The 20,064-nt window shown below is 39.7% G+C and overlaps 1 protein-coding gene across 1 annotated transcript; it reads left to right on the forward strand.

Annotated features, from left to right (window-relative positions):
• The first annotated feature begins 11,196 nt into the window (after positions 1 to 11,196).
• cmc1 (C-x(9)-C motif containing 1) lies at positions 11,197 to 19,090 on the forward strand. The gene is made up of 4 exons (XM_050047960.1): positions 11,197 to 11,294; positions 11,793 to 11,885; positions 17,963 to 18,053; positions 18,300 to 19,090. Exons 1-4 carry the CDS (start codon positions 11,276 to 11,278, stop codon positions 18,418 to 18,420), a joined length of 324 nt encoding a protein of 107 aa, XP_049903917.1. The 5' UTR covers positions 11,197 to 11,275; the 3' UTR covers positions 18,421 to 19,090.
• Positions 19,091 to 20,064: the final 974 nt, after the last annotated feature.

A 20,064-nucleotide genomic window follows, 5' to 3' on the forward strand; every position in this document is an offset into this window, starting at 1 on the left:
AGGCAACAGTCCCTGTGACTTAGAATCCCTTGTTTACCACTACAAAAGATCAAATCTAAGCAGGTAAACAGACATAATCATGTCGGAATGATTTCTGGATGTTGTGCATTTACCTTGGTTCATATTTACCCTGTTAATTGTCTTCTTGTCAAATGCAAATTTAGGGTTTTGTCATGTTTCAGAGGACACAGTCTTGAGTATCTTGGTTAAAGCTTCAAATCCAGCATTAAAAGTTATCATTAAAAATGTAGCCAGTGCTCAACAAAGAACAAAGAGTGCAACCAATTCCACAGACACTTTCACCATTATTCAAATAAAATGTTTTTTTTTTAAATGCATAAAACCCTGCGAAAAAAAGGTAAAAGACTCTTTGCCTGCCTGTCCTTTTTTTTTTTTTTTTGTGAGTAATGGACGCATCAAAAACAGGTTAGTAAGCATTAGAAAGCAGCATGGAGGCCAGTGAAAATGCTGCGATGGTTACTTCTTTTTTATATCTCTCATTTACTCAGTCTCTCTTGGTGTCGACTTATTTGGGACGATGTTCAAGCACTGCTTGGACGGAGACAGACAGATTTTGTTGCTGAGATAACAAAGAGTTGCCGAAGTTGACGTTGAAAAAGGGGCCAATATTAACATCTCCACCCAGGTTTTCATCGCTGCTGCTCAGAGTTGGAGACAATAAATTCCTATGACTACTGCAGAGCCATTTGTCCCAGGAATGAACGTGAATGGTAACCTTTCCCACCAAAGACAAAAGCGCCAGATGCTGTTAGTGTTTTTTGGGAAATGGGCTTATCAGTGTGAGTCATTACAGAAACTGGCATAAAGCAAAAATTTTCAAACTTCTTTTTTTTGTGATCAAATATTTAGTGTCCGTTATGCATAACAAATAGTATTACATTTTGCAAAAATAGACGAGCATAATGTTGATCTATTGAATATAAAAGAAAAATCCAACAAACAAATGACATACAAAACAACTACTAAACTAAAAAAAAAAACTAATGCCGACCATTTTACAGTGCACTTTTACTAACACTATACCCCATTTTGTGATTTTATTCTCGTGTTAGCCACTTAAACTCACACTCTTTATCCCAAAAAAGCTAAAAAAGTGTTATTACAGAATCTGATGATACTACTTTTATGTCCTGACCCAAATCTTTGCTCTTGGCAGAAGCAAAAGTGACACACTTGTCCTCACTCCCCCTCACCCACAAAACCTCTGATATTGTCTGGCCTTTGTCAGTCTTAATTGAAGTCCTGGCTTGCTTTAATTGGCTTTTCGATGTAATGTGAATGGGGACTGCTGTTTATGGGTTAAGTGCATCTTAATCAGAGCTTTAATCCAGTCATTAACAGAGAAACATGAGGTGTTGAGAGGAGAGGAGAGGAGAGGAGAGAGGTTGATAATTGAGAGGCTGCTTCCTTGCTCCCTGTGCTCTCTCTCTCTATGTGTGTGTGTGTGTGTGTGTGTGTTTGCTTACTTTCTTACTTTAGAAGTGTTAGGAGGTATGCAGGAAAAACTGGCAAGATAATATGAAGGGGGAAATCTTCAAAATAATGTTAGTGAAATTTTATTCAGTGCATGTAAAGACAGAAACATTTGCTTTTCATACTTTGAGTCATGATACCCTCACATTTTCCTTTCCTATACTGTTGGTTTACACTTGGCGGAGGAAAAATGCAAAGGATTTTGAGGATGAATAATAAGCCCTCTATAGTACTTTCAGAGCAAAATAAAAACCACCAGAGAAAACATTTCTGAAAACAATTTTCTTTATTTCAGATTTGTATTTTGATGAAAATATACACCACCACTGATAGTAAAAATAGATTGTTATTGTCTATGAAACACAGCTCCTCCATATCCACCCTATTGCTCAGCTGTCACATTCACACTGAGTTTTTCTCACTGTATATTTTAGCACCTATCCCCTGTGTGAGGCCTGTGTTCTTCCGTACCCCCACTCTTGTCCTCGTCTCACACACAGATGCACAGAGCGTTGAATCTACCAGTCTATATTGAATAAACATGCTGCTTTTAGATAGGGTCCTGATTTGCATCATCCTTTTCACCATTTTTAGTGTAATTTATTACAGACATACACACACCCACTGATCCTATAACAGCACTGTCAATTGCTCACAAACCCTCAGTGTTAGTCACCTTCTCAGAGAGGATCATCGCCAAATAAAACTCAGAAAATAGCCCATTCATATTCTGCAGGTGGCAAAGAGGCTGAGCAAATGAGGCTAATAGAGAGGATGTATATTTAATATGTGTGTCTTCTCAGATTGGGGTTGGTATCAGGGATGATCCCATCCAATATGGAGAAATGGTATTGGCTTAGTACTGGCCATACTCACTGCATCAGATATTGAAAAAAGTATAATCCCATAATGATCCATTAGGCTAAACTATCATGTAAATGTTCAACAAACTTTGCATGACATGCCGTAAAGAGACATGTCACATGATACGTAACACAGATGAGCAGCATGTGCTATGTGAATAGTAGAGTTGAGTGGGATTTATACTTGTGCGGCAGACCCTACGCACGTTGCCTACGCCTTTGTGAGCATTTATACTTGTGCGGTGGTGTGTCTGTGTCACTCTGCAGTTACACCTCCAAAACACTAGTGGGCGGCGGGGTTTCTGTGAAGTGCTGTTAAGTCTAGTTGATTCAAAACACACCTAAAACACACACTAAACATGGCTTAATAGAGACAATTTCAAACACAAGTACACAAATTGGCTTCACTATAACTCACAGCATTCACAGACAAAGCACCTGTCTTTATCTTGACACATACTCCCCACAAATATAACATACTACTGTTATTAGCATAAGCCTTTGGCATTTTACATTGTATAAATTAGCCTAGCGGCCAGCAAACTTTTCTTCTTCTCATATGAAGCCAGGGACAACAGCAACATTTAACAAAGGTAACGATACAAATTCGACTCCATTACAACTCACAAGGTTCATCGACAAACAACTGTCTTATACTAAATATGTTTTCCAAACAAATATAACATGCTAACATAATAAGCACATGCCTATGGCATTTTACATCGTATAGATTAACCTAGCGACGAGCGGAGATTCCCTCTCCTCATATGAAGCCAGGAAAACCCTGAAGTATAAATCCCCAAAGGATAAATCACACACGACCGAAAATGCTATTTTTGTGGAGGCTTTATTATATACACAATTTATTGTTTCTTATCTGTGAAATTAAAGTAAATAAAGGCTTCGTTTCCACTGATGGAAGTGGTTTCAGCTTACAAAAATAGACAGGAGGTCTGTGACGCCATTACGTGTAGCCTAATTACATTCATGGGAAGGTGTACGTCAGGGTACGGTGTAGGCTCCTTGTCGATGCAGAGCCTATGTCGTAGTTATGGCGTCAATTCAATGCAGAAGTATAAATCCTGCATTACGTTTGAGCTTGCACTGTCTACCCTTTTTTCAATGCAGCTAATTTGATATCAGGTGTAATAATAGCCTAGACTTTCGGTTGTGAGTGCCTTAAGATGCCATGTCTACCGTACTATGTTAAACTATTCTATACTGATGATGCTATTATTTTTTTGTTAAATAAAAGACGGAATCAGATTGGTATTGGCAGATACTCAAGGTTGTGGTATCACTATTGGACATGAAAAAGTGATGAGTCATCCTTAGTTGGTGGTGTATTACATGTGAATCTAGTGTTGAAGTTGTCTAACGAACCCCCTTCTTGTTATATAATAATTTATCTTTTAACTGCCAAAAGTTATATAAATACAATTATTTTGCCAGATAGTCCCACATATTTGCAAATGTTTTACACATCAATCTTTGCTAATAAAAAAAGACAGTCAATGAAATATTCAATTAGAAATTTGATGAATAACAACTTGGAACACGATTCACCACTCCAATAGTGTGAACAAACACACATTGAAATTCTAGCATGCTTCCAGTTTGTGCAACACCTTTCACATTGTGGGTGTGAGGCTTGTCTGTTTATCAGTGTATTATTTTAAGGTGTGAAGGGCCAGATCACAAGAGAAGCACTGCTGGCCAAGCCTTACCTCTCCCAAAGCTTCACCACACATGACTCTCCCTGTGAGAGTGTGAAAACATTTACAGGCCATTTAGAGCGCGAGATGACACTTCCGCCCAGGTCAGCGGGTCACACACACACACACACACACACACACACACACACACACACACACACACACAGGGATCGCTCTCAGCCCAGCAGACAGAAACATCTCTCTCCAATGCTGACAGAGAGCAATGAGGATGCAGCCCTCTCTGCTTCTTCATTTCATCAGATGAAATGAAGAGGAGGAAATGTGCCTGCATACTGTGAGAGCAACTGATGAAGATCTCGAGCATTGCCTGCAAAAAGCAGAGTTTCAGACAGCTCTATCTGTAGCATGACTATACTGAAGCATGCTGACTGTAGGACTGAAGGCATAATAGTGTCTGGACAGGGCTTTTGTACATTTAAAAGTCACAAATGTGATTTTACTTGCGCACACACATAAGCACACTCTCACACGCACATACACACACTGATACACATACGTCGTTACTTCTGAGATGTTATAAAAACGTCTCTTTTATCCATTAAAAAACTATCGATCTTGTGCTTTGCCTTCTCTACTTGATGTTTTTTTTCCTGTCATAATGGAAAGTCTCCCCGGCCATTTCTTCAGCCTATTCTTCATTTGGAGTAATTATAGATGGAGAGGTAAAAGATGTTTTTTCCCCTTTCTTTTCTTTTCTCCTTCCTGCCTATCTTTCTCTCCCCTGCGTGCATTCAGAGGCGCTCTCACCACTGCATTCTTATTAGGGACATGTCTGAAAGGCTCCCGCAGCATGTGGTGTCCTCTGACCATCCGCTATGGCTGCTTTTTGTTGGCATTAACAAGCCAAGCAACCAAGGATAGCTTTTCAACAGGTACAAACTTTTCCTTTTAGATAATTAACCGCATTCAGACACTCAGCGCAGTGTAGGCAATGTGGGTACAGAAACCTAGGGAGGATCATATTCTAGAAAAAAGGACAGAGAAAGGGGAGAGAGATGGAGAAAAAACTTGATCAAAAGACAAGATGTTCTCTTTGGTGTTGTTTAGTGCTAGTGGATTCTATACCAAACCCCTATTCAAATGGTGTGGTCTTCATTTCTGCTCTCCTTGTTGTCCTCGTCTCTGTCCTCTTCATCTTTTCATCAAGATGGACCATGTAATGAGGGAAAACTCTGGTCATTGTGGAATGGTCAAAGGTTTGCTGGCTTAATGAATGGGAGAAACACAAGAAGGGCTGAATGCGCTCCTTCGCTCCTGTTTGCCTCGCACGTGCAAAAGCCCCGGGATGCCTCCTGAAGAAGGCCTCCTCCATCCATTGCCGTCTCGTCTCTTGTTAAAGGGGGCATAAAGCGAAGGCAGAGGGGAAAAGTAATTTTCTTCTCCTGTCTATCCATTCTTTTGGTGGGTTTCTTCCACTTTTTGCTGTGTACTTTCATAAAGCTTATAATTATCTTGGCGAGAGCCCCTCAAGTGAGAACGAATGGGGTCTTTGTAGCCTTCTCTCTTCAGCCCTCTCCTGTTTCTGGGAAGAAGAGAGTCATATTAACATTTGGTCTTTCCCTTTTACAGATGCAGTGAGAAAGCCAGATGTGTCTCTTCTAAAAAAAGCCTTTCAACAACTTAATTTTACATTTTATTGAATCACCACTGAGCATGTCAGAACAGGACAGGAGAATAATGCAGAAACTAGAGGAAGTTATAAAACTTCAATCTCGTATGTACTATTCATTCTATACTAATTAGTTAACTGACCAGTTGAATTGTTGTGAGATGTGCATCACTGTTATGCAAAACTCAAAAATGAGAAAAATGTCCTATTGCTAATGCTATTTTCTTACTATTGTTATTTCTTTTTGAAAATATATATAGAGGCCCAGTACAAAAAAAAAAAGAATAATAAAGCAACCAAAAGCTAACTAGGCATGATAGTAGCTTCATCTATACTGACCTGGCAGCATAGATCATTGGTTTGGGGTCAAACTCTCCCCCTCTGTCATTTATGCAAACTGCACCTCCGCTCACCAAACCCTCCCTTGATGCCTCTGACCCCCATCCCCAACTCTTCCGGCTGATTACTCCTAATGTAATTTTAATTAAAAACTGTGGTGTCAAAGGGTTTAGCCTGCTTGAGAAGCGGGTGCAGATTGTGGCACAGTGGCAGACCCCTTCACTTGCTTGAGAGGAAATGCATCCTGACATTGCTTGGGTGGTGCCAACATGACCAAAAAAGCAAAAGAGTAAGGGGGCTTTTTGGATATCATGTTATGACTTTATTCTGCCTGGATATTTGTGTTATTTTTCATGCTGCTGAATTTGGGTTGTACAGTTTTGAACAATAGGTGACTGCTGATTAAATTTGGTATAGGCTACACCAGCGCCATTAATGCTTTAAACTGCTTGTATCAGTTGTATTAGTTGTTATCATCATAATTTAAAAAAAAAAAAAACAAGTCTCATTCGTCTTCTGTGACACATATCAGATCTGGTGATAGACTGGAGCTTGATGAGGAAACAGGAAGGCAGAGGGGTCGATGATAAAGTAAAAATGTTAGATTTTTGGAAGCCGTAAAAGCTCATGTTTGCCCTCACCATCAACCTGACTCATCGGAGTATTTACAATCTTGTGTCAAATAAATCTGTTTCAAAAGCCAGCAAAGAAGAAGCAAAGTAAAGTCACCAGGCTGTATCTCTAACATCAAGATGCACTTAGTAGTCATTGACAATACTTACCACTGCCAAATGTCACAGGGGTGACCTGTGGAAGGTGCCCCACAGCGGGACTCAACAGCAGAGGTCTGCCTGTAGGTTTGTAATCCCCTCACCCGAGTCGTTGGATTATCTGCTCTCCATCGACCCTGAAGAGGCTCCCCGTGGCTCGGGCTTAAACACTCTCTAAAATCTCATCTCTACACCCCATCTGCTGGCCGTACGACGTCTTGGAAGTCACAGATACTGAGGAGTGGGGACTGAGGCAGAACAGCAGATGAGGAGATCAGAACACACAGCTCTTCCTTCTCACTGTGGCTGTGTGGAACGGAGAGGAGCCTGTCGTAAAACAGCCTGGTTTAGGCATTTTGCTCATCATAATTACTTACAAGATTTAGTCATTGAATGTTTGTATTTTCCTCTGTGCTGCAAGTTAAAAATCTGTCCTTGCAGTAAAGCCTCTTTCATCCTTGTTGCAACAAATTTTCCTCCATTTTCAACTGTGCTTTTAGTGGATTCTACATCACTATGCTTAGACAAAGAATATACATAAATAACACATTAATAACTGGTTTCTTGAGACTCTTGAGTGCAAGAGGTGTCAGTGTCAATGACCCTTTAACATTCTCTGACAGGGGCCCTGTTTTGTGGCCGTCAGTGGACAGTTGGAGGAGCTGGTGGTTGGCCCTGAGCAGTGAGGCATGTAGTAAGAGGGTTTAACTTTGCTAACCTCCTTCTGCCAGGTTCATGGGGCCCTGCTGCTTGGGTAATATTGGATCAGTGTTGGGAGCCCGTGCCCCTGCCATATAAACCAGCACGCTACCTGGGGTAGTGAGCAGTTTCCACTATAGAGCCAACTGCGCTTGATACTTGCTTACTTGCTCTCTTCCTAAGACAGAACTGATTCCTTTTCCATCTTGAACAGGATTTTACAGACTATGATAGTGTTTTAATAGCAAATACAAAAAGATTTTTACTCTTTAATGACATAAATGAAAATAAAGAGTGGATGTCTGATAGGTTTGCAAACTGGGAATAAAAATGTAGTGATAAGATTTCTATCCTTAAAGGCTGAACTTCCAGGATTTACCCTGTTCCAGAGCAAAACAACAACATGTAGTTGTTTCAGTAATTGATCTTTTTGCATAGTAAATCAGTAAGCATCTGTGTGGGTTTGTTCTTTTACGCAGTTTTCTACCACTTTTTCCCTTTATGATTTGTGCCATATTTTGTCTTTGTGTGAATGTCTTGTTCGTAACTGTTTCGTATTGCTGCTGTGTCTTGACCAGGTCTCTCCTGAGAATGGAAGCCCGTGTCTCAGTGAGATTACCTGTTTGAATAAAGGTAAAATAATCGTAATGAAAAATAAAACAAGTAAGTGAATAATCAAAAAAACACCTTATAGCTCTTAGACAATTGCATTTCAACTCTCTTGTTTTTTTTTGTTGTTTTTTTAATCTTTTGTTTAACAGCCTAAAACCCAAAGATTGTTCACTTCATCTGGTGTTTCTGTATATTTGGTCTCCATTAACAAACTATGAAAACTGCAGTCAAACAAGAATATATCGCCCAGGAGGAGAAAGGTTATATTCTTTGAGTAAGGGGTGAGCAGCATTATAGCAGTTCAGTAGGCAGGAAACAGTGTCAGAGAAAATCAAGGCAATATTTTTAATGTATACCATAAAAAGATACACATGATGTTGTGTTTCCCAATGAATAAACCTGCAATGTTTTAGTTGTTTTTGCTTTTTAAGGAATGCAAACAGTTCCAACGTAGACATTAAACAAACACTGTGCATGAGTAATGGTGAATCTTAATAACTCTTTGGCTAATCTAATTGCTTACGCCACTTTGTCCGAATCACTGCCTTTATAATTATGTGTTTGCATTTCTTTGTGTTTCATTTGCATTTGTGAAGAATTAAAAAGGTCACCATCAAAGAAGTAGATTTACTTGTAACCCCGAAAAAGTAGATAATGCGCTATTATTTCCACTGCAACATATTCTCCTCTCATCATTTGACATTAATGTCAGGCCCCTGCTCTTCTCGGCTAAGTTGCTGCACACTGTGTCTGAGTGATTTGTCAATATTATGGATAGTAAAGTGGATATTTTTTAAAGGTACATGTTTTGTTAAGCTCATGTTTTGTCAAGAATTCAAGAAAATATAATTTTTCTCAGATTTGGTTCAGTGGTTGTGCAGTCATTCGCATGTGCTCCACTTGGCCCTGTTGTGGAAACTTGGCTTGTGCTTCAGTTTGGAAAGATCTGCTGATATTAAAATCTGCAGATGCCCACCTGGTGTCAGGAGGGATGGAAACACAAGAGTGTGCTGTCTGTCTGGGAGGCGTTTGGTTGGGCTTGGAGATGTGTGCGTCCATCTGCTGTATGTGCCTAAGTCTCGGGTGAGCAAAAAAAGAAAAAGAAAAAGAACATTCAGTGCATACAGGTGAAGGTCTGTGGTCTCTGTATGGGTTTTTTCAACTCGTAGAAATCATTGTTTTTTTAATCTTTTTGGTCTTTGATTTATAGATGAAAAGAACGTGCTCCTCCTCAGAGGTAAAGTGGCAGCTTTAGGGCTCTAGGTCAGAGAGCTGTGAGAACTTCAGGCAGACAAGCAAGAAATTCACCATATCCCCTCCGCTGGTGGTGTGTGTGGGTGAGTGTGAGTTGTGAAGGCGCACTGGGTGTGTATGTGTGGTTTGGATGTGGAGGTGGGTAGCTTATGCCGGTGTCTTACCTTAGTCTTTAGTCTAACAGCACGTGTGAAGCTTGTCTTTTTTTTCAAGGTGTGTGTGCATGCGTCTGTGAGTGTGTACCTGTCGCTTTGACTGAACAGGTGGGCCCTCCTTGCATGGGATCTAGACAGCCAGTCCGCCACATAACTGACTGTGGTCAGGCTCACTGTGCTCAACATGCAGTCTGTGGTGCAGGCTCAGAAACATTGTGGTTGGATGTCGATGTGCTCTTAGTGGAGTGTTCTTTCACCATTCTTATGGCTTTACTGTTGTGTATTTTGTATTTAAAGTAAGACATATTTTTTTAAATCATTGTATTCAGTCATTAAATCTGGCAAAATTAAAGCTATATTAATTCAGCCATAGTTTGGAAAAGGGCACTGTTTGATTTATCAGTGATGCTACAGATATCATAGCTGACAGTTTTGCTGCTTCTGCCCATACATCAAATCACATGTGACATTAGTAAGGGATTTATATAGTGATTTAATAATAATCATGTAAGTAAAAGTCTTGTAATTATGATAATGACAAGAAGCACTGATCTTCATTAACTTCACATTAGCTCTGACAACATCTCACCATTTAAAATATTTTACTACTACATTATTTTACACCAAAAAGAGAGAGTCGACAAATATACAAAAACACTGTACTATGTTTGGCGACATCAGTCTCAACATAAAAACCTTGCGTTGAGGTGTAGGCCTAACTGTGATTACATCCAGCACCTAGACCATAAAGTGATTTGCAACCAGGACTACACAGTAGTGCAGGTTATGTCTTTCTGAAGCAAACTATTTTATTTTAACCAATTTATGCCTGAAAACAGAAATTTTTAATTTCCCTTGGTGGAAGTGTTTTATGGGCTTTTCTTGAGAACAAATCTGAAGAAACTGGTCAAATAGTTTCTGAGATCCAGCCAATTTCTTATCATATACTTAGTATTTGGGCACGTGCGACTACTGTTTTTTTTTCTTCATATATCTATATTCATTTTCAGATAAAAACAACAGTCCCATATGCCTAAAGACTAAATATGGTATGATAAGAAAATGACTATATCTCAGAAACTACAAGAAGCATAATCAAGTATTGAATAGCTGAATATAAAAGCTATGCGCACACATACAGTGCAAGAGCAGTAGTTTGTATAGAAAACATTTAAAAAACAATGTAGCATTTTTATTCATGTGGTCAGTAAAACAATGTATGTCAGATAGGCTTACATGATTGTGATTGGGCTCAGCTGTCACATTATACATGGTAGGTAGCTCACACCTAATCTTAGTGCAATTATGATGACAAATAAATAAATAAGTTAAAATGATAATAATGATGATAACAGTTATTTTTATTATTATTTTACTAACCACATTATAGGATGAATGGTGTTTATAATTTCCTATCATAGGTTTCTTCAGAATATAAATAGTAAGGGAAAGAACATGAGAAACACTACTCACAGTCAGCTACAGAAATGAATATGAAGCTTAATTACCTCCCCTCTGTTATTAAATAGCTTATAAGCTTCATGGGGCAGGGAGCAGGGTTTTTATCACTGCGGAGCTGTCTGACTGCTTGTCGTATCTCTGAAACGCGGATGTTGAGTCTCTGTTTGACTCTGGGATTTGTAGTTTCTTCCGCCGCCTAACAACGTCAGCGGAAGTCTTTTGCGCATGCGCGAGCGAGGTCACATTGGTTCAGTTTGGTAATGTTTTGAGAAACACCACTACAATGGAAGCAGCAAACGCAGGTATTAAATATTTCTGTCATCTTAAATGCATGAAATGGCTTTCATAGCATAAAGTTAAATACTTATCCAAGTCCCGTCGCTCTTTATAGCTTTATACAGCCCCGCGCACTCAGGAAAGACCAACGTTACTCAATGTGGACTCATAGCTAACGTTAGCATGCTAATGTAAACTAAAGTGGCTATCTCTACGTAATGGGAAATGACAAATGATTTAGCAATTATTCTTCGTGTCTCCATTAGGTTGTATTTTCACCACCTTCATACATGGTCTTAAGGTTGACTTTATGTGCATTAAACGCTGTTCGCTCGTCTTTATGAATGTAGTTAATGAACAACAGTGATGGTGTAGCTCCACGATATGTATCTCATGTCGTGTGTGTCTACGTTACCGAAGCAAACGTCACCCAGAATGAGCACATAAGAGGGACACAAGGGGCTAATGATGATCGTGATCGTGGTTGTGATGGTTTACCTGTGTATCTGTACCTGTTTCCTCAGAGGAGGTCCACCTGAGGCATGTGGAGAAAGATGTCCTGATCCCCAAATTGATGAGAGAGAAAGCCAAGGAGCTCTGTGCCGAGAAAGTTGAAGGTGTGTGTGTGTGTGTGTGTGTGTGTGTGTTTGTGTAACTGGTAGAGCACCTCTTCTCCTATCCAGAAGTCCAACTCAGTACAGATAAGTGTAGTTTAGTAAAGCAAGACAGCTGTTGTTATCTGGTCTTCCTTAAGGTTTCACAGGTAACATAAACACCAGACATTAGAATGCATTTCCTTTATACGATTTATTTTGTATTTCGTTCGTATGTGTTTGGTTTCCATTCACAAATATGCTTACAATTACAGTGCTATTTTGATTGATTGATTGATTATTAATTATAAATTGTTTGCATAACATACATTGTTTAAATTCATTCCCATAAATGCAATTTAATATTATTTATGTGCAGAAATAGTACAGCTGTGCAATCTAAGTACATAACTATATCGTCAAAAACAAGTAGTGCTTTTATACAGAAAAAGTCCTTTTCCATAACAGACGTTTTGACATGTCACAGCAAGTGTATTTAATGGCTGCACATAATTTACGTGAGGCAATTCCAGGTCCTTGTTACTGTGTATTATGGCTCACCAGAATGGCATATTGGAAGTTAGCCATCATTAAGAAAACACCTCTAACACCTGAGCTTTTTTATGGTAATACCACTGGCATCACAGTTACATTCACAAAATATATTTGGTCTTTGGTCAGTGAGACTCTGAGATCCTTCCAGATGCCTGCATTGATTTGTGGATCTGTAATAAAACTACAGAAAAAAGGGTTTTCAACTAATCCTCAATTAAACCCCTTAACTTTCAGTCAACTAAGGATTTTATTACATGGACATATTGAAGTTATATTGAGTAGTGTTTCTAATGTTATGTCCACCCAATAGGCCTTTTTTAAAGGAAGACATGTTGAAAGGTCACAGTAGGAAAACGTATGTGAATAATAAACCTGATGACAGCTGAATTCCATTTAGCTGTTTCAGTTTTAGACTATGTCCACACTAGTACGTTTTAATTTTAAAATAGCATCTTAGAATGAAATTGTTCTCAGTCCACATAAGCTTTTCGGCTAGTCTCTGACCAGACTAACACGCTTGGAAAGGCACATCATTCACATTCAAATACACTGGGCATGCGCATGCTGGTGTTCGCAGAAATCAGATTGTTTATGCTGGAGGAGGAACAGCAATGGCAAAAGTGAACATGGGTGACTGTGTCATTGTTTTCAAAGGTTTCCATTTCTCTCTGCCAAGACTAAAGCACATCCTGGAGTTTTCAGACTAAAATGGGGTCAGCAGTGTTTTCAGAGGTCTCCGTTTTAAGGGTAAAAGCAAAAGTTAAGCAAAACGTACAAGTGGATGTAGCCTCAGGTTGATGCACCGTCATGACTTAAACTGTGATCCTTGAATAAAACAGAGCCATCATTAATAGTAGTTATTAGTAACTCCTGTACTTTTACTGTTCTGACAAGCCGAAATTTCTGCCGTGAAAGACAATTTTATCAGTGAAGGTAGACAAAATATTAGAAACACCTCTCCGTATAACGTAATACAATTCAGCAGCACCACTAACTACAGCACCCAACATGACCATAGAGTTGAGTCCACTGTCTAAAACAGTTTAAGGTGTATATTTGCCATATTTATTGTAGAAAACGCACACCTGCAAACGGATAGTCTTTGTATTTTCCAGAATATGAAAGTTTAAGAAAATGTCAATAATAAACCTGTATACACTTCTTCATTTAAGGTCAGGAACTGTTACTACCAAAGCCTTATTATAGGGGATAATTCATTTAGTCCCCCATTGTGATCATTTTAAATTATTATTTTAAGTCATAATTGGTTCTCATTATTGTTAAGTAACACAATAGGATACTCCCACCCTCCAGTTTTGTTTAGTTTTATAGTCTGCATTTTACCTCCAAAGAAATTAGAAGTGTGTTAGAAAACCCAATATTTTCAGATAACATAAGGATCATTAATGAGTCCTTATTTATGGTTGGACTTCTCCATCAGGCTGGTGTCCAAAATATTGGCTATAAGTCTGCTAATAATAGACATTTTGTCCGACTATGTGTGACTCCACAACTATATTGATTATGTAGGCAACCCAACAGAAATATGACTCCAGGCAATGATGTATAGTGTGTTACTTTAATTACAACCAAAAACCAGCCAACTAACCAATAATCCAACCAAAAGAGGGATTATTAAGGCGTTCATCATTGTAATTCTTTTTCTTGATATTTTTTTGTAAATAATCTTACACCTGTGAATCATAATCTGCAACACTGCATGTTAGTTTGGAGGTTTATTTGATATCTTTCTTCCATGGACTGTCTTGTGTTTCCTGTTCTTTAATCTTGTAACTCGGCTAAACGGGCACTTTCTTGAGTCCTTTTTCATTTCTTTGAATTGAGAAGCAGGCAAGTTGGCATGACACCAGTTGCCACTTCATCTGCATGGAAATGGCTTCTGCAGCTTTGCTCACATGTGCCCTGTCTACTGCAGCAACACATCAGCCGGATAATGACTAGGTTATGTGGTTTCTAGAAATCTGATGACAGCCTGTATGAGCCAGTGGGTACTGCTCACGCGAAGAGATAATACACATGCAGCCTGAGGTGATGGGACAGACAGAGGCTGTGTGGGTAGTGGAAACCCCCCTCACATTACTAGCTTCTCATCCCACTCATTTTCACACCTCCATGTCCGCCATCTATCATTTCATTCTGTATGTTTGTGTCTGCCGCATGTGTGTCTACGATTGTGTTTTACAAAGAAACATTAAAAAAAAAGAAAACAGAATCTCCAGTAGTATGTTTTCCTGTGTGATCTGTCTCTGCATACAGGCGTCTCTAAACACCCCGCAGCTGTATATTGTAGGCTTTGTTGTTGAACCTGAGAAGTACTACTGACCTGTGCATGGCATCTTTGTAGTTTTATCTTAATCTGATGTGATTTTTCCTATTGCATTGATGATTCATGTCAGTCATTTCGCATGCCTTTCAGATGCAACCATTTAAACAACCCACATATTAGATGAGAAACCACTTTCACATTGACACCGGCTACTGTTTTATTTTTGCTTTGATTTGCAGAAAGCTAGTTGGTTGAATTGAATTCAGATTTCTGTGTCTGAATCCCCACATCCAAAATATGGAAGTAAAAACTCTCAATTTCCTGACATTTATTTTCTGTTTTAACTGATTATTATGTATTAGAGGATCACACTTTTTATCTTCCTCTAAAGGTACAAGTCTAAGAGTTCAAGCCTCTAGCTTCTGCTTTCTACTAACTGCCAAGCTACACTTCTGCATCTTTAAAAATGGCAAACAAAACAGCCAAGTGAAGGTGGCATCACACCTTTCTTTAGAGGGGCCTTTTCTGACACAAAACTAGTCTCTTAGACTTGCCTTTGGTGTAGCTGCAATCAGAAAGGCAACCCTCTGCAGCCTCTATTAGTACCATGGGACAGGGATGAGGCGTTTGCTGATTAGATTAGTCGCACTCTTCTGCTTCTCTAAATTGGTTTTGCAGTTGGTTTTTTCACATCTGCATCCTGATGAAAGTGTCTGTGTGATAACCATACTGATGCTACTGATAAAGGTAATTATGATGTCAGTTGTTTGAAAGGGGACATGGGAGGCCAGTGTTTTTAATTAAATCCTTTAGAAAGAACCTGCTAACAAGGTGAAGACTCAGTGTCTTCAACACCTTGTTTACAAGGAGGACCTTACATGTTTAATCTGGAAAACACCACTAGCCAGGGCACAGTGTCACCAAAGCAAGCGTTGTGGAAGAACTTTTCATTTGTATTTCAGTTGAATATCAAAACATTTGTTAATTTGTGTCAGGTGTTTTGTTTGTGCAATGTTTTACCTAAGCCACTTTGTGCCTTTTAAACATGGTTTTATGTCATAAGCATCTATACAAATTTCCAATTATTTCCAGCATTTCTGCAGTCTGTAAGTGTTTTTTAAAAGTCACAATATAATGTATATCATTGCTGCCCAGGATAGGGCCATCCCCCAGGTAGGACATCTGAGGGGGCATAAACCTCTGTGAGTGTCTCAACAGCTCAGTGGTAGAGCCTTTATTTGTGCTTGTTTCTTGTTCCTGTCATTGTAGGAGACAGCTGCTCTGAGCACCTAAAGCTCTGTATTGTGTCAACATACAGGCACAACTCCTAAATTGGACTCAATAAAAATTGGGCACATAGGATTAATAGCAAATACGTAGAGTTAATTTGCATCCATTGATATATTTCTGAGGATGAGCCCTACCATAGGCTCAAAAGGCGACTTGCTCAAGGCCTGCAGGGCCAGCGGCAGGACCCATGCTGCAGCCTCTTAACCCTGGCGAGGCATAGCCTCCTAGCGCCACACAGAAACTGCACCGCTCAGTAATGCACACCAAGTGGCCTTCCATCAGTGTGGCCAAAGTTTAAAGATATTGCTGCCACATGAACCTTTATGGTTGAGGCAGCCGGGCCAGCTTAAAAAACTTGAAGTATGTTTGTCCTTAAAATGAAAGGAGACTGGGTCTAATCCTCTGTCCCTGCACCATGAAGAAAACACAGCCCAACAGTTTCTGTATGCCATCCTGGTAGAAGGAGCCTTGGCACTCTGCAAGGTCTCATAAATTGAGGGATCAAGGTCAGCTGAGAGTGGCTGATCCCTTTTAAGTGACCATACACAGAGTTGAGGGAGACTTGGAGATGGATACCCAAATTTCCCATCTAGCTGGGACTCGAGAGGAGTGTGCAGAACCATATTCTCACTGGCCAACTGGGGGCCACAAGGAGGACCCTGTGGTCTGACAACTGCACACTGTGAAGCATAGGTGCTGTCAGTGGGATTGAGTTCACAAGCTCGTAAGAGAAACCAATCAGTTACCTGGCACTGTGGCCAAGGGCAGTGGGCTCTGTCCTCATCTGGTGAGATAATCAGTGAGGCAATACACTGGTTCACAGGAGGCATGGAATCCAGGCCATATTCCCCTGCATTGTTCATGGAGGCCAGGGTCATAGAATCACTGCCATGGTTGAGTTTATGCCTGCGGATCGGCCCTGCAGCACTTAAGCTCTTCTAAAAAAGCAGGTTAGGGAGGAACTTTAAAGGTGGGGCCGTAGTTGCCCGTTGAAAAAATTAGTTGCCCCAGATGTAGTAATACGAATGCAGTCGGACAAACAAGTGTCTAGCCAGCCTGACTCATCCAGCCTGCTGCTAGCTTGTTCATCTGAATTGCAGATGTAGCCAGATAATCTTTTCTTTGGCTGACCACAGAACTAACCACTGAACCTGCAGCAAGTGGGGGAATTAAATTGCACAACAAACAATGTAGCTTGTGAGTGAGCCAGCACAAAGCCATGGATGCCTCAAAGGGCAACAAATTACACCCTGACCATAAAGTCACAAGCAGGATGACACCAACAGCACAGAGTGTGCTTGCCTCCCTTGGACCTGCAAGCAAAATACAGAACTAAAACAGATCTTTGGTCTGAATAACCTGCAGAGGATGGTAGGCTAACTGCAAGAAGCTCAAAGAGGCCGAATATAGGCTACCATATGGTATTTATAGCTGGGATGCGCAGGTAGCCACCTTGTTGTTTATATGAGATCTCGACCAATGCGGGCTTATCTACTTTGTTTACTGCCACTGTCAGTCAGGAAGGGATGAAACAGAGCCTATATCTGATTCTTGGGGATACAGTCATGTTTATATATGCGGATGGAGGGCTGACTGTTACAGAGGCAATGTGGAAACTGGGCTACCGCCAGTTCAACCGCTCTGTGGCCTGTACAGCTCGGTTCCATCCTTGTGTGAAGAAGGAAACATGGGTTTCAGTTTGATAAGAGGCTTGGCAACATCACCTATTACCAGGTTCCTTGTTGTGGTCAAGTACTAAGATGAGGCCCATCTTGGTTTGCTTGTGGCTGCTTGTTTTCTTTTCTGCGTTGTACTCTAGGATCAAATAATGTGACGTGAAAGGTAGGATGTTAATAGATGTGAAACAAGTGCTATTAATAAAGTTAAGTTTGACGCTATTGCACATGTTTCCTCTGTTGCTGTTAATCTCACCCTCTTGACACCACCTGCCTTCTCCACCTCTCTCTAGCCTTCTCCCACTGCTGTAAAGACGCTGGTTTCCTCATGGCGTTCAAGTGTCGAGAGGAGAACGCAGCACTGAAGGAATGTCTCACGATACAGTGAGTATTTTGCAGTTTCCTCTGCAACACCCAGCACTCATACAGTAAGGTGTGTTATCGCACCAAGTGTTATCTCACCAACATCTTTGACATGGTATTACCCACTTTCTCTGGCACCCTTGCTCACACTCTGAACTGTTGTCTATCAAGTATCAGGAGTCTCAAACCTGTATAGGCACCATCAAAGGAGGTCATACAAGGCTACATTAGTTGTGTGAAATAAACACTGTACCTTCTGTCTTACAGCTACAAAGACCCCGGCTTCTATGAGCAGTGTAAGCAGGAGTACATCCAAGAGAAACTGGAGTTTGAGAGGACAGGGGTCGCATCAAAGAACAGGAAACAAAAACTCCCAACTAGCATGTAATGAGCAACATGGCACCCAAACAACTTCTCTCCTTTGAGCGCAAAGGTGCGGGATGTGAGGCTCTGGCCAGAACCAGCGCTTAGTTCTGCATACCCAGGACACATGGTCATCTGTCATGGTTTATTACTCTTAAAGGCACCAGACTGTGCACTTCATTTAAATCTGTGGAGTGACTGAAACTGGTTTGGTGTGCAAGAGTGGTATATAATCAAAACAATGGCTTTTTTTGGTTCTGTGTATTTGCAACATGTTCTACATCAGATTGCCTGAAGATCGGCAGCATTTCCATTACATTTACTAATCAGCTTATTGACAGAATATACAGATATGATCATACAGTCACCTCCTGTACCTAAACCTGAAAGATCTTCATTAGAGTGTAGAGCTTTAGCTTTGAATGTGTGCAGTCATAATTCAGGGATGATTAATATATTATTTGCCAGGCAAAGATGTAGCATATATAACTACATCTTTGCCTGGCCTCACAGCTTGGTATTTCATCTGCAGAAGAAAGTGGAAGGCTTCTTTTGTTATCAAAAATAATTTCATAAACACTTGGAAATTTAAGATGCTTGTACAGTGTATGTAAGTGAGCAATGCACCATGTGTGGTCTTGTGATATATGCAATGAATTGTGGCATTGTAAATAAAAATATTCAATAGCAATAAAGTGTATATCAGTGGTAAATTAGATGAAACACAATGTTAATCAATGCATTTAGTTCAGATAAACCTCTAACATCCTCCGTTTTATTCAGTTAAACATGAATGATTGTTAGAGGTTTCTTTACACTCTTGACAATTGATCTTTAATGCCTGCAGTGCACTATGTATTTAAGTTCAATTTCAATTTAGCACAATCAAAAGAAAGCTGGAAATTTCTAAGCATTTACTGATTAAATTGTTTTTTCTTGGCTTTATTGCATTTTGATATTGACAGTGAGCCGAGCCTTACATTTAGATCACATTAACACAACAGTTTGAAACCAAATTAACATCTTAATTTAATAAGAATTGTGAAGGACTGATTAATTTAATCATTTGTGCTTATTTTTTAATGAAAAAAATTAAAAAGTAAAAATCTATTTTAATTTTCTGTTCCATTTTAACCAATTTTTTCACTACTTTTTGTGTCTTCACTGTGTTTTCATAGATACAGACTGTCCTTACATATGCTTTTTCTTCTGTATCTGTAATTCCAAAGAGCCAACGATGGCATATAATGAGGTAAAGAGTAAGTGAGCTACTGTAATTGGGTATTCATGTCATTCATAACATATAGTGTAGATACAGTATATCCCGACTCACTGAATTTGTTTTTCTCTTGTTCTTTTTTGGTGACAGCAGAATTGACTCCAGTTGTAATCCATGGCTGTGACAGGACAGGTGACTGAGGCTGGTTACCCTACATTTAAGATAATTGAAAATGTAATGCTAAATTGTAAGTATTATAATAATTATAAGTAGACATTTTTCAGTTAGTTTGTATATTGGCAAATGCCAGTCGCCAGTCTTCAGAGCCTAGAATTATGTTTTGAAATTGCTTGTATGCAACATTTCAAAACCCTTAGATGTTCAGTTCATAACAATATGACTAAGAGAAAAGCAGCAGATTCTCCTATTGAGAAGCCAGAGCCCTGAAAA

This window comes from Epinephelus moara, chromosome 6 (assembly GCF_006386435.1).
Source record: "Epinephelus moara isolate mb chromosome 6, YSFRI_EMoa_1.0, whole genome shotgun sequence".
In the NCBI taxonomy this organism is placed as follows: Eukaryota; Metazoa; Chordata; class Actinopteri; order Perciformes; family Serranidae; genus Epinephelus; species Epinephelus moara.

Coding starts and splice junctions, on each gene's coding strand:
- cmc1 (XM_050047960.1), top strand. Junction 11,886..17,962: donor CTGTGCCGAGAAAGTTGAAG/GTGTGTGTGTGT, acceptor ACCTCTCTCTAG/CCTTCTCCCACTGCTGTAAA. Junction 18,054..18,299: donor AAGGAATGTCTCACGATACA/GTGAGTATTTTG, acceptor TCTGTCTTACAG/CTACAAAGACCCCGGCTTCT.